Raw genomic sequence first — 14640 nt, forward strand, 5'->3', positions numbered from 1 at the left:
GACCTAGTTAGAGAAAATCTTGACTTTTGGACAAGTAAGCAATTATTGTAAATCAACACTCGTTTTTGGGTTAATGACATGAAGCGAGTATGAGTTGAGCTAATGTATTCTGAGTGATAATGGGATGATATATGATAGATGAAACATAAATTACGATCACTACCAAGGTCCAAAGGATATGCCATCAATCAAAGATAAAGATCGAGAAATACAAAGTTCACCACCAAGGCTTAAAGAACGAAGTACCCGTCAAGAATAAATGACTTCGGGATAAGAGAAACTCACCATTAAAGCTTAAAGGAAAACCATTAGCCAATGATAAAGACAAAAGGAAATAAAAAAATGAGAAACATATTTGCTCACATAGAAGAAAATCTCATATATTGGTCGTATTCAAAACTTGCCTCATATTTGAGAACTTTCTTCTATTTATAGAGGGATTAAGACATAAAAAATAGCAAAACATTAAAGACATGGTAACTACCCAAACATTGAAGATATAGGAACTAGCCAAACCTTAAAAGACATGGAAACTACTCAAACACTAAAGACATAAAAGCTATCTAAACATTATAGGCATGGTAACTACCCTAATATTAAAGACACGGGAGCTAAAAAACACAATAAAGACCTAGGAACTCGAAAATGACTTGAACTTTGACTCTTCCAAATTTGTGCACCCGCCTTGGAAGTCGATTAGACACATTTGAAGAATAACAATCAGTGATAGAAATCGACTAAAACAACCTCCGATCGTTAGGTAGTGGATTAGTAGCCTCGGAGTTGACAACAAGCTTGTTAATCGACAACTAGATAATGAATTGGCAACCATGAAATTGACAACTATTCTGTATTATCGACATCTTCAAGCTAGGACCCATTGAATCAAATTGTGCCCAAAAATTGATATTTGAGTCAGATCAATTGACATTGACGAGTTTAGAAGTTAAGATTGAGAGTCGGTTGATATAACCCAATGTCCCAGCATCACATCGGGACAAGTGCAGTTCTCATTTATAATAGTGTAGATTGTAAGACTCATGCACTAAATAGAATTACTAAATGAAATGGCAAACAATAACTGCTTATTTGAATTAGCGGGAACATTTTAGCAGGCAACATAAATTTGTACATCATTCAATGAATTCATTAAGTTTATGAATCTTAATTTCTTTAACAATACTCTTTATCACATGCTAAATAGGAACGCATGTTTGCAATTCTCCATACTTCGAGGACAAACACATGTTTTGATACTAAAAGGACTCATAAAAAGCATCGTTGTCGCTAGAAGGAAGATCTGCTCATGCTTGCTTGCATTATACACATAGCAACCCGTAAAAAGAGCGGGTGTTTCAAGATCGGAATCTTTGAAATTCAAGCAGTGATGAGAAGATGCGAGCGCTCATCGATACTACGAGAGCTTACTGTCGTCGACAGGACAGTCCTCAGCTTTGTCGACGATGCGCACAGGCACAGCCGATATGGAGTCCCACCATTCGTTGAGCCGTCTCTTCGTACGGTCGTCTTGTGAGCGCTTCCCCCACTTCGATGTCGCCATGAAACCATACAATGTGGCTCCCATAAAGATGTACTTCAGCGGTATCGCTGCTATTACAATGGCCACGGCGCACGTTGCCATCATCACCATCTCAGCATGCTGCAATCGGAAGGGAATAAATCATTATCACTTGGCTAGCGGGAAGAGTGAGTACACAGATTTCGGTTGAAAAGACAAACAGGAGTGTTTGCCAGAACACACATCAAGCAACTTCAATTCTGTAACCCGGCAAAACAAGGAAAGAAAAACTTAGATTCTGTAATGTGTATCTAGTCACCAAATGTTGAAGCCCAGAATTGTGGGTTACAACCTTCATTTGTAGGAAAATTTTCATCCTAGAAAATTCTCGGAGCCCGTTTGCAAGAAACGAAACTTAACAAGACCAAATCCTGGGCCGGTGAAAGACATCACTAAAGGTCCCGTCAGCTATTGTTGCCACCTTCACTGTCAACACACCAAGCACTGGTTTCCCCACACAAGATAAAGAGATGAGCGTACCTTACGAGACCTCCCAAGAAATATCGACCGGAGTTTTAACAGTGTGATGTTTACTTTCTGCACCATCTCATGGACTGTTTGTAGCCCACGCTGAGCTGATACTATGCTCTCCACCGTACTCTGATCAGACGCTGTGCAAATTACAATCTCCTCTCTTTGGTATTCTTTCCTCTCTTTCCTCACATGGAGCATCTTCAATACAAGCCAAAACAAGCCAGCTGCTATAGCCTTATTGATCCACTCCCTGCAAACTCAAAGCTGTTACCCAAGCACATTACTGGTCGTGCGATCCAGGAATAAGCTGTCGGTTACAATACAAGATAAGGCATCGGAATAGGATAACTCACATATAAATTATCACAAGAGCTGCTGCAATTACGGTGAGGGTTGTCATTGGCCTTTGCCATGTTAGTATTTCTTGAAATTTGGGCAGGACGGCGTCTTTAAGTCGCTTTAAGAGTTCCTGCAAGCATAGCAGAATGAGCTACGTTGCCATAAATGCAAATACAAGTATAGAGTTTTCTCCCCTGCTGACCTAAAAACCATAGTGATCATCCTTTTCTAGGAGTTCCGATGCAATTGCAGTTCGTTACTTTCTTCATAGTTCATTGCAGATTCTTTCATCGTATGACAGAGATATTTAAATCGTGCAGACTAACCATAAGAACAGCGGCACCATCACCGATCCCTTCCTCTTTCCTCCCCTCCGTGGTAGCCTTTGCAATTTCAATTTCTCTTGCTTCCTCTCTAACCTTGTTGATTGCTGTCTTCAATGAGAAGTAGTTGTCTTCTTGGACACTAGCCGCGGTACATGCCTTGCCCACTTCTTCAACTTCCGTATCTGGGAGCCTCAATATTGACATGTTAATAGTCCTCAATATCGAACTAGCACTGCATGGTTGTCTGCTTCCATCCTTCTTTAGGCTCTCCGCCAGCTCTTCAAGCACATAGTCACCCTTTGGTAACTCATCAAACAAAGCAAAAATCAAGAAATTTCTGGGAAGAGGAGGTGATATCCTCAGCATCTCTCTTGCGGCATGGAGCCTTACGATCCCCAATATTGTCCGCGAATGTAGTTCCCACGCTTGTGATGGGCTCTCCACCTTATGTCTGGATAAAAACTTGTGCATCAACATTATCTCCTTTGTAAGCGCTAGCCAGTGGTCACGTCTTGTAGAGCTTGTTATCTCTGGAAACTCCAGAATAATTCCCTCTGATCTAAAAAAAGAAAAAGTCGTGCAGCTGACTAGTCATTGATCTAACAAGAATGTTATCACTCAGTACTGAATTTGTCTCTATTTTTGATGTCGTATGGGCTAGTAACGCAAATCTCTAATGCAAGACATGCAATATTAGAAATGAAGTCAGGGTCGATATTTCGGGAGCTCAGCTTACAGTTCAGGGGACTCGTACACCATAGCCTTGTCAAAAAGTGGAGCCCCGAAGGGCCCTGTAGCAGCAGGTTTCACAGTGTGTTCAGCTTCCTTTGAGAGGTCAATCTTAATTGCATCTTCATACGAAATGACTCCCGAAGCCTCGAAGTAGAGAGCATAATTTGTTAAGGTGAGTCTACCTAGGAAAGCATATTTATTTATTAAGAGAATAAAAGATCTCAAGAAACCAAAACATCTAAAGTTAAAGATCAGCTCAAGTGCTAAAAACAAAAATGTCCAAATTCAGGACAAACCAGGCCAGCTCTTTCCTCCAATATGACGAACTACTCTTTGTGTGCTTGCAGTTCCTTCGACATGCAAAATTAATTCGTCATCCGCTAGGTCAACACCCTTTGGCACCTCCTGTTTTTGCAAATACCTAATGCATCTGCGCAAGATGCCGCAGACAAAGAAGGAAAAAATCGAAGCAACCTTGATGAATTGAAAAGCAGATAAATAAAAGATATACATGCAGCATATAGGGCCAGTATGTTTGAAGGAACTAAATGATTCTGATTTGGCCCAAGATTTCTTCTCTCGGGAAAGTCATTCACTACAAACACGCTCCTTACTGTAGCAGGCAGTTGCGTTCGATGGTAGTTAGGATACACTCCGCGTAGTGCATTACAGATACTTAAAAACTGAGATTCCCGATGCTCCCCTCTGAAAATTGGAAATGAAGTATTTATGCAAGACCAGGTCCATGACTAGTTCATGTCGTCACTCCTGACATACCCATGGCCTTTGCCTAAGCATCATAGTCATGCATCATTATTTACTAATTCTGCTGTCTTGGTTGTTTTCCCCTAAGTCCTATGATTATCTAAAACAGGTTTTGAAATCAACATGTGATAATTATACTAAATTACACAAAGCTTGGATGCATTACTTGTCAATCTCTTTCAGATATTTATCATATGCAGGAAAATGGAGACGATTTCCTGTAGGTGCTGTAAGAGTTTCAAAGGTAAATCTCCCATTGGCTATGTCTGCAACCAGCGGAAACAGGGATGCCAACCACACAAATGCATCTTCTCCAACATCAGGCGCATGGTCAACCTAGATAAACACAAATATGTCCATAAATGAAAACTGATATCTTGATTGTCAAGTTCTAAAAAAAATATAGTTAGGAGAGATCTCATATGACAATACATCAATTAGTCTGTAAGGGATCTCTTACAAGTAGCGGCATAATGTCTGAATAGAATAGAGGGATCTCATCCTGTTCCTGAGGCACTTTTACCACTCGTTTCTTCTCTTCTTTCTCTTTCGCCACGGACTCCTGTAAATCACATGTACATGAAAACAATTCTAGAAAGTAACTCAAGAATTAGTTGCAGCTTGCAGTAATATCATTAAATTGCCAGATGATCAAGCATCGGGGTGTATAGAGGCTTGGCATTTGAACGTTCTCTCGGAGTCCCAGATACCTCTGCCTACAATTAATTGAATAAGATGGTACTCACTAGTACAGGCTCCTCATCAGCAGAACTGGGCATTTCCCATGAAAGCATCATGTCGAATGTCAACCGGCTGAAAGATCCATCACTTATCTTTCCACCTATGCTCGGACACATGTCGATAATAGCCTTTGAGCTACAAAACTCCACGAACTTTCTAGAATAACCGACTGAATCGGGCTTCCACTCAGGTTCAAACTCTTCCACAAATCTATCGACAGAAGTGCCTAATTGCCTGACATAGTCGAGTCAATGGACAGTCTATTATCCAGCCGCCAATCAACGACAAAGTTATAAGATCTAAAATGTCGAAGTCGCTGAAAAAAGCTGGTTTGCGCGATTGGGAAAGAAAACCATTCGAAAGACTCATTTTGTCACGATATCATATTAGAGTTAATCAACATCCTGGAAACATGTCCCGGTGCAGCACAAGTAACATTGACTTGCTCAAACAAATGATGCCAAAATTTCCTCATCGCGACATGACCCATCTCTGTCCCCAAAAAATTTCAAAGAGACTCTTATCCCGGTTAACTCTCCGCTAAACATCCGAAGAGGTCTCTTCGCCTGCCCAACTTCATTAATTTCATCACTTCATTGGCTATCTATTTCCTATTAGCACAACTACGATCTATTTTTCGATACAGATTACTAATTGCTTGTACGTGCATTCTTCGATACATATACATACATAACCTTCAAAATCAAAAACGAATTTCGAGCTAATCAAGCTATAAAATATATCATAGCACCGTGCTCTAATAGCCTAAGCTTTTCGGGAGTAAACGGCGGCCGCACTAACTAAAATTTTAAGCGAGCTTATTCAGAAACTTCTCTCTTAGTCGAGATTCGATCCCGCGGCAAACCTAACAGAACACGAGAAACACTACGCGCCCTCTCCGAGCTCTAGAAAAACCTAGACAAGTTCCCCAAGCATCATAGAACTCAACGGAGGCTCCGTGAACAGGATTAGGCATACAAATGATCATGGATTCAGCATTATCATCATCATCATCATCAGATGACTCGCTAGCGGAACACGTGAATAGAGCCGATGACACCGTTCACGGAGAAACCGAACGACGCATCGGGATCCGATCGTTCGAAATGGCAATGGCAATGGCAATGATCTCGTTAAAAGATGGAAACGAAGGTGACGAGGAGACGTTACAGCGCGCATCTGTGCACGACGTCGTTCGCAATGGAGGAGAGATGCTTCCTCTTCGTCGCCGTCGCCGTCGCCGTCGCCGTCGCCATCGTTCGGTGCTCGCTATCTCTTCTCCGTCTCCGCGCTCTGTGAGTTGCGGGAGTGAGGAGGAGGAGAGCTTTCCGGTTCTTCTCTCTGCTTTAAAACAGCCAGCCCAACACGTCAAATACGACGTGTCGTTCTCCTCCCCCGCGTGCCACGTGGCGACGGCCATGCAACACCTGGTGCAACCTCCCTCGGGGTCACGTTTTTGGCTCGATCTCACGTGACAACTTGCAAAATTGATCGATTTCTTTTTTATTTTTATTTTGTGCAAAATATAGCTATAAGTGCATTCGAATGGATTTGACATTTTATTCCCTTATGGTTAAAAGAATGATATTTTGTGGGATTCGATTAATCTCATAACAGACCTTTGATTTAATGGCTAATATATGCCATGATTACTCTAGATCACAGGGGCCCTCCACAGATTGAGTAGGCAAGAGCGTCAAATTGAATTTATGCCCGTTTGTGTCGTATAAAATAAATGACTTAAAAAATATTTTTCTGAAAATATTTATTTGTATCGATCATCTTTTGGGAAGCAAACATAGCCTAAGACACAATCGATCATTTTACTTGCAGTTCACAATTTCGATAAAACTTCTAATTGCCCGTTTCCACTAGTATTCCTCGAAGCTCTCTTTTCGTAAGTTCGTGCTAGCGAATTGCAAATTATAGTAATATTCGAACAAGCGATTTATTTTAATTAGCATCTGTTTAATTAAATTTCAAGCAACAATATGATGAACTATGATATGGCCCAGAAATCTGGGCTCGAAAAGCCCAGCCGAAATGCATTTATACGCGACCCGCGAGTTCCTTGTTCGACCTCTGCTCCCTCTCTCTTTCTCCCTCCATCTTCTTCTCTGCAAGAAACAAGCTGAGCAGCAATGAGCATCCAACCTGCTGATCCTTCCTCCATCGTTCGCCTCAGCATCGGTTAGCATCATCGCCTCCTCCTCCTCCTCCTCCTCCTTCTTCTCCTTCTCCTTCTTCTCTCTCTCGCTCCATGTACGATGCGCATGTCTTCGCGCATCTTGATTCGATCGTCTTCTTCTTTTTGTCGCTGCTTCTGTCAAGTGGTACCGCGTCCTTCGCGGGATCCGCTCCCGGAGTCTCGTGTGTTTTCCGGAGAGAATGCCTTTTACGGAGTTGGATTTGGGGCTGTGTTTTCTGGGGATCGCCGAGCGATCGGATTGGCGACGAGCCTCGTAGCTTGAGTTGCTTATCGGCTAAAGTTTGTGTGTGGGGAAAAGAGCGCTTTGAGCTGCTGAGAGTTGGACTGAGATCTGTCGGTGGGGGCTTTGAAGCTTGTGTGGGCTATGGGATCGGCAGTCCCGATCGGATAGTTTTTTGATTGCTGCTGCTGTTGCTGCTGCTGCTGCACTTTCGGATGATGAATGCTTGCAGGATAGCTTTTCGATTTGGAAATGATTTTGTGCCATCGTGCAGGTGGCAAAAAATTTTCCACGACTGTGGACACGCTGACTCAGCGGGAACCCGATTCAATGCTGGCAGCTATGTTCAGTGGGCGCCATGTGGTGTGCCAAGATGCCGAGAAGGTATTAGTATCTCTATTTCTGTGGTTTTGCCTTCAGGGACCTTCAGATTGCGATGTTTGTACTGGGCATCTCTTGCTCCACTACTACCGGTTAATTAATCATCAGCTCAGTTGGCTGTGTATGCTATCATGGAAGTCTTTATCTGATATCTAGATTGAGATATGCACGTGCACGTGTGAACTCGTGCATGATACTTTGATGATGAGTGCGTACAAACCTGTGCATTCGTGCACGTACACACACAGGTTTGTCCAATTATACTTATCCAAGTTTGCCAACTTAAGACTTTGATTGCATATTCTAGCCTCATATCATCCATAATGGTGATACCTGCATGGGGTTTTCAGTCAAAGTATTGAGCGTGAGAACTATGGGGTTGTTTTCATGTACAATATTCTGTTGCTATCAACTTTGGTATTTTGGCCTTTTGTGTTCCCTTCTGGGCTGGTGTTCTCATTTTGGATAAGTTTATGGCGGTGGCCTTGTAATGCCTAGTCTGGCATTGTTAGTTTACTAATGGCATGGAGTATTGGAAACACAAAGTTGTGCATTGTAGCAGTTGGATTCTTAAATTGTTGGACAGAGAGAAACAGCCATCTCTCTGAAAGGTTGGTGTGTGGCAGACTTGAAGACTCTATAAATTGTGCAGCTGCGAAAAAACATGTCTTTCTTGAGAGAGATCCTATTTGCAGTTAAAATGCCGGATGCTTATGGATGGAGTGAAAATGCTGTGTCTAAGTTGGAATCTCTGTCTCTTTCAATCTCACTAAACTGCACTCACCCGCTCTTTGTGCTGGAAGTGGATTGCATTGAGATTGTTACCCTTTTAGTGATGTCTACAAGTACATGAATGGGACTGGCTAATGCAGACAAACTTTTGCCAGGGATTTGTCTTTGTTGATCGAGACGGGAAACACTTCAGACATATTCTAAATTGGTTAAGGGATGGTGTCATTCCCACTTTATCAGACTCTGACTACTCGGAGCTTCTGCGTGAGGCAGAATATTATCAACTACTGGTTAGTAATCCTTGCATATACGTTTGTATATATTGGTGCACCTCAGGTATTCCTGGGAGTTTCTTATTTCAAGTTTATGCTACTCTATAGTTGGTCTATCGTCAATCTGCAGAAAAGGCTTGCTTAGTCTGATTTTTCACAAATGAAAGTGAATACATACTAGTAATACTTTAATGTAGTGTCATCTTCTTTCAATTTGTAAATTTAGCACGTTAAATGTTTTCATATTGTCTGCGAGATAGGCCAGAAAAGGATAAGTTAATGGCTTTACAATTTATCAGCCTGATGCGCCTGAGAATCTTCCATTCCGGATGCAAATATAGTTTGTTCACCTTTTGTCCTGTTTCTTTTTGTGCTGAAGTTCCATTAGTAGGCTGGATGTTATGCTCTCCTGTAATGTAAACAACTTCACGTATACATGTTCCTTATGTGTTTATGTGGATAAACTTCTACCTTATCCAAAAATAGTAACAAACATTTATTTAAACGTCACTAATATTCTTCATGTCTAGTGCTAAACAAATTGGCTGCCCTCGTGAATAACGTTATCCTTGTAATTGTCCCAATTTCAGGGACTAATCGATGGAATTCATTCTGTTGTGAGTAAGAAGAGGGAAGAGGATAAGGATGAGTTGGACTCTGAACTGACAAGAACTGATATTATCAAGTGTATACAATCAGAAAGAGTCAGATTTAGGGGGGTTAATCTTTCTGGGCTCGACCTTTCCAAGCTGGTATGTTGTGCATGTTTCTGTGTCTAATGAGAATTTCCTTCCAAGCATGTCAATCTTTTTGTGCTAATTTGAGGATTTACTTTTTAACTGTGTGTAGGACCTGTCATTTGTAGATTTCAGCTATGCCTGTCTCAAAAGTGTGTTCTTTTCGCGAGCTAATTTGCAATGTGCAAAATTCCGGGTTGGTATAGTTTGTCATAAATCTGAAGCATTCATTTCTTCTTTAAGAATGGCTTTCTCTCTTGACCCATGCTTTGCTCTAGCATTTTGCCAAACTTTACGTGTTAATGTTCAAATATAACAATATGGTGAGTTCATTGAAAATTAAATCCATTATGTCATGTCTCTTCCAGGTTGAATTTCGTCTATATAACTTATTCAAATATGTCAAGATTTCTATCTGACAATCACGTGGTTTCCTTTTCTTTAACAATAATCTGCTGTTGCCCATGAATTCAATCCAGGATGTGGATGCTGAAGGATCCATATTCCACAATGCTACCTTGCGTGAGTAAGACACTAAAATTTGTTTTCCAACCTCTGGATTATTTACAATTTTAATTTTGCCTAAGAGATTTTGTTGTTGCCTAGGGAAGATGTGAATTTACTGGAGCCAATCTTCGTGGGGCTTTATTAGCTGGTGCAAATCTTCAGAGTGCAAATCTACAAGGCAATTTTCCTTTCATTTCATTTACTACATGGCCATATTTGGACTTTGGTTCATCTTTGAATGATTAGAATGTCATCTGTGGCTTATTTCACGGTGTTCACTTATCCTAGTGGTATTTTTCATTGTATTCCTCTAAAAATGTCACGGTATCTGTTTTGTGGATATTCTGGTAAATTCTTTTCTCACTACATCTTCAGTATCTTACCACTTTAATTTATTATTGCTAAAATATCTAAATTCTATCTCAAATGAATTTTTCATCAGGATGAGATTCTCATAAATGAGAAATGCTTTCTGCATTTTAGATATAAAATGTGGCAACATGTTCAACGTATATTTAGGCTAAATACAGCTCTCGGCAGCCTCCCGTCCTATGCAATTGATTATATGTCAGTTCTGTGTTGTTGATTCTCCCTGTTCCTCGGTTTCTCCACCAAAAAAACAATGATGTATTAGTTGCACATTTTAGGCTGGTCCAGTTATGAGTTGTTGAGAACTGTCAATAAATTCGGTTGGCGTCTTTATGCAATTCTTAATACTTCTAATCGTACAGTATTTCTTGAGCAAAAAAGAATGTACATTATTTTATGAAACTTTGTTTGCACGGGGTTAAGTTGTAGTTTGTCACAACTACTACAGTTAAAGTGGAGTCAATTGACATGGAACTGGACTCGGATTTGACTCTCTGTGATCAAAATGCCACAGTGAATATGAGATCATCTTTTGGGGATAGTGATGTTTTGCATGAAGGGATGCTAGTTCCCTTATTGTTCTCAACTTCATTGATGCATATGAAGCCACATTACTGTTGATTTTTAGTGAGGCTGAAGAGTACTGCCTTTATTTTAGCAGCAGTAGTCTTTATATATTACTTAAAATCAATTGTAGCAGGTGCTGATATTGTGATTAAAGTATATAAATTCTCTTGGCAGATGCTTGTCTGACCGATTGTAGCTTCTGTGGAGCAGACTTGCGATCTGCACATTTGCAGGTTTGATATCTGCTTACATCTTGCATGGGCAGCTCATTTTAGTACTCTGGACTTTGTAATTGTATGCTATGCTTATAAGCTTATAACCTATGTTCTCTTTTGTCTAGTATCTACCAGGAACTGATGAAATCACTTCCTATATGCTATTTGCGTTTCTTCTGCCAATCACTATTGCCCATAGGCATTGAAATCACTTCGAAGGTCACATGCATGTTAACTCGAAACAATTGGATCTCTATCTGAAAACTCGTCAAGTCCTCAAATCATTCACAACCAGCCTACTTCTTGTTGTTATGAGTCAGTTTCGTTTGTTGCCTTGCCGTCCTCTAATTGACATCACTGAGGACTGTACAGGTCGCACTGTTTGAATAAAATTCAAGGAATTGTGTCAACCAAGTTTCTGAGAAATTTTGATACTATGAACAATGAACTATTATTATATCTGGGAAACTTCAGATCTCAATGATAGAGGGGAGAAGAATGACAAAAGATCACTTGAATTGTTACAGTTTAGTGACGGTCTCTTGATGTAACTTAGCTGTTATATGTGAAGCTTATGTAACTATCGTGCTGTTATAAATAGCAAAAAATGATTATTTTGTTTTTTTTCTATTTGAAGAGGAACGTTGACATTCTTCAGTTTACTGTTTTTTGACTGTTGTGTGAATTAAATGAGTATTGATATTTATCAAATGCGTGGTATTGCAATAATCCATGCCTAGAGAATTGATGCTTTACTTTATTAACAAACCTTCAGACTGCTGATTTAACCAATGCCAACTTAGAGGGAGCCAATTTGGAGGGTGCCAACTTAAAGGTAATTGTTCCTTTCATTATTGTGATTGTACTTCTTCAAGTGATGGTTATGACCTGGCAATTTAACAAGCACTCCGGATTACTTTCTTCTATTTGGGTTGAAGTTTCTGATGAAAGATTGCTTTTGATCTTCAACAATCTGATATGCATACAGGTTAGGTGTATTATAATGCTTCCTTTGTACAGGAGAAACTCTTACGTAATATGAACTGAGCCTTGTTTGACTATTATAAATCGATTGGTGGATATTTCTGGCCTTACTTTGTCGAGCTTTCGGTCATTCCTTTTCTTTCATGATTTTCAGGGGGCTAAATTAAGCAATGCAAATTTAAGAGGTGCAAACCTGCAAAGAGCATACCTACGCCATGTAGATCTTCGAGAGACGGTGAGTAATAGTAGTTTTTCACTATTCGGTCATCCTTTCTCATGATTCTCAGAGTGACATTAAATCCTCCATTCATGTTGTATCCATTAGATAGAACTGAGTGGAGTGTGCTGATCTTATGTGACTCTGCTGGTGTCTTTTTTAGGGAAGTGCATATTGTGTATGGTGCATCGCATTCTTGCTATATGAATTCTACTTTAAGGACAGCTGGAATGTAGATTCCCATTGAGCACCTCATTTGTAGTCTAAAGGATAATTTGCATGTAGGCAATTTGAGTGGCATGCACTAGTGCCAGAATTATATGGTGAAGTTCTCAGATTCGAGTCGAAAATCATTTTTTTTTACCACCTGTCATTGCAAAAAGATGGAATGGATGTGCTTTTGGCTGCATTTACTGTTTGGATCGCTGCTTGGTATGCAACCGCTGATAGCGCAAAAGTAATTGCTCTATGGGTGTAATGTGGATATGGTACTTGACAGTGGTGTAAGGTTTGAAACCTGAACTACTATAGCAAGTATAACATAGATAACAAAAAGTTGAGTAAATTGCCTTCATTTCTTTCTTACTTTTCCACTTCAAAAGCATTTTATCCATTGTGCATGTCATCACTTCTGTTGATTCTCGATTTGTGGCATTCATTTGGTTGAAAGTCCTCTTGGACGAGTGCCTGGTTCCCCTTCTTTTTCACATTGCTTTGAAATGTTACCTGTATGCATCTAAAGATGCATTTTACTGCTCGTCTTCATTCCCTTCACTCCCTCAATATATGAAGACAAAAGAAAAAGGGTGTTAAAAAGAGGAAATGGAAATTGAGAAAAGAAATCACCCTCTATTTGGGCCTCCTTGCCTTCTGTGAGAGATACATATTTGGCAATCTTGTCTGTTCTCCTTTTGTCTCAACATTTAACAGCTTAGCGTTTGATCTCCTCCTATCTTATATCTTTTGCAGCATTTGGAAGGTGCAAAGCTTGACGGTGCCAATTTGCTTGGGGCAATTAGATAACCATGAAGATTGTGAAATGCTTGTATAGGTTGGCCTCTTATTTATTTCGGCCAATGACGTCGGCAGTCTCTTGTATACTGACGTCTACTCTTTATTTTAGGTGAGAATAAACATGTTCTGGTTGTTGGCTGATGTAGATATTTATATGGTGTTGCCTACGTTATCGCTGGAGTTGAGCTGATTCATTAGGTGTTTCCTTCTGCTTTTCTTATACATATATGGATTGTGAACGTTTGAGGCTTGTCGCTAGGAAAGTGTAAGTACAGTTTTAGTGGGTTTAGAAAGGGATTTCTGGTCATGAAGTCGGATTCCTGAATGACCCACCACCATATTAAAGACTTATCTTCTCTCTTTAGCGTTTTTGGCATGGTAAAGCGAATCTTTTGGGCATAATTTCTTCAGTTTTTGGCTTTGGAATTGCTACTTTTGAGAACTGAAAGTATGGCGGAGAGCTAAGACACGGGCTAAAAGTTGTCGGTTGATTTTCCACTGGCTTTTCTAATGCCAAACAGCGGCGTGAATCTAAAGTTGAAGCGAAAGCTGTGGTTAAATATGTACCAAACGTCAATGTCTTTGTACTAGGATTGATTTTATGGTATGTCAATCCATTCAGTCGTGAGGACTGCTGTCTTTTCAGAATGTTGGTAAGTACCTCGTTTTCCTAAGCCTGGTGCGAGTTGCTCAAAATGCTGATGGAAACAATGAATGAATCGGGACCAGATTCAGATCTTAGCATATTGCGTTATGGCTGTCAATTTATGATAGATACGTATTCAATTTAGTTTCTAATCTATACGAAAATATTTAATGTTGTCGCTGAATTTATGTTAATGGAAGGATAGATTGAAATTTTTTTGTATAGTCCAGTAATCAAATTGAACATGTCCAGCAATCATATTGAACATATTAAAAGTTTAAGAATCACGTTAAGCTAAAAATTTAAAGGTGAAATTAACCCAATTAAAATTTGAGAATTACAGATTTCGAACTTTTTTTTTCTTCAGACATCAGAGAAGCACATGAGAATTAAAAGAATGCCATGATTTACATTATCATTCGTCTGGTCCTCCTCTTCTGTTCACCCAGAACGGAAATTATGGAAAATTTGGGAACTTGAAACGCACATAATCCAATGGTCGGTGGACGCTTCCCCAGGCCAGAGAGAAGATAAACAGTAGTGGTCGGCAACTATGGTTTGTGCGTACGGAGGAATCTCCTCAATAAGGGAAAAAAGATTGGGTGAGAATTAAA

At 40.0% G+C, this 14640-nt stretch overlaps 3 protein-coding genes across 5 annotated transcripts in view; 2 read left to right on the forward strand and 1 right to left on the reverse strand.

Moving 5' to 3' along the window:
- Window positions 1-1168: 1168 nt before the first annotated feature.
- LOC115674632 (uncharacterized) lies at window positions 1169-6255 on the reverse strand. The gene is made up of 10 exons (XM_030597091.2): window positions 6127-6255; window positions 4962-5190; window positions 4676-4777; window positions 4382-4551; window positions 3747-3880; window positions 3455-3632; window positions 2719-3277; window positions 2407-2522; window positions 2060-2303; window positions 1169-1660 (listed from the first exon to the last, which is right to left on the reverse strand). Exons 1-10 carry the CDS (start codon window positions 6210-6212, stop codon window positions 1415-1417), a joined length of 2064 nt encoding a protein of 687 aa, XP_030452951.2. The 5' UTR covers window positions 6213-6255; the 3' UTR covers window positions 1169-1414.
- Window positions 6256-7022: 767 nt separating this feature from the next.
- On the forward strand, window positions 7023-13574 carry LOC115674703 (FH protein interacting protein FIP2). Of its 3 annotated transcripts, none has more exons than XM_056321460.1 (11): window positions 7023-7146; window positions 7660-7769; window positions 8639-8788; window positions 9361-9522; window positions 9620-9703; window positions 9987-10033; window positions 10119-10192; window positions 11125-11183; window positions 11941-12000; window positions 12304-12384; window positions 13336-13574. In XM_056321460.1, the coding sequence occupies exons 1-11, from the start codon at window positions 7098-7100 to the stop codon at window positions 13387-13389; spliced, it is 930 nt and encodes a 309-aa protein (XP_056177435.1). In that variant the 5' UTR covers window positions 7023-7097; the 3' UTR covers window positions 13390-13574. The 3 variants fall into 3 exon arrangements, with proteins under 3 accessions (XP_056177435.1, XP_030453046.1, XP_056177436.1); XM_030597186.2 differs by having other exon boundaries at window positions 8654-8788; XM_056321461.1 differs by lacking the exon at window positions 9620-9703.
- LOC115674597 (uncharacterized) overlaps window positions 13457-14640 on the forward strand; it is a 96208-nt gene continuing 95024 nt past the window's right edge. Inside the window, exon 1 of the mRNA XM_056321456.1 lies at window positions 13457-13460. The gene's annotated coding sequence lies outside the window, so the exon portion shown is untranslated. The remainder of the gene's footprint in view (window positions 13461-14640) is intronic.

This window comes from Syzygium oleosum, unplaced genomic scaffold, assembly GCF_021117445.2.
Source record: "Syzygium oleosum isolate NSW1041296 unplaced genomic scaffold, Sole_v2.1 Sole_v2.23, whole genome shotgun sequence".
NCBI lineage: Eukaryota > Viridiplantae > Streptophyta > Magnoliopsida > Myrtales > Myrtaceae > Syzygium > Syzygium oleosum.

Bases quoted from the DNA above. Each gene is read 5' to 3' on its own strand.
- LOC115674632 (XM_030597091.2), bottom strand. From the start codon at position 6,212: ATGGCGACGGCGACGGCGACGGCGACGGCGACGAAGAGGAAGCATCTC. The intron at 4,552-4,675 runs GTAAGAGATCCC...GTGTTTATCTAG, and splicing joins CAGACATTATGCCGCTACTT to GTTGACCATGCGCCTGATGT. The intron at 2,304-2,406 runs GTGAGTTATCCT...TTGAGTTTGCAG, and splicing joins GCTCTTGTGATAATTTATAT to GGAGTGGATCAATAAGGCTA.
- LOC115674703 (XM_056321460.1), top strand. From the start codon at position 7,098: ATGAGCATCCAACCTGCTGATCCTTCCTCCATCGTTCGCCTCAGCATC. The intron at 7,770-8,638 runs GTATTAGTATCT...TGGCTAATGCAG, and splicing joins TGTGCCAAGATGCCGAGAAG to ACAAACTTTTGCCAGGGATT. The intron at 10,193-11,124 runs GCAATTTTCCTT...TTCTCTTGGCAG, and splicing joins TCAGAGTGCAAATCTACAAG to ATGCTTGTCTGACCGATTGT.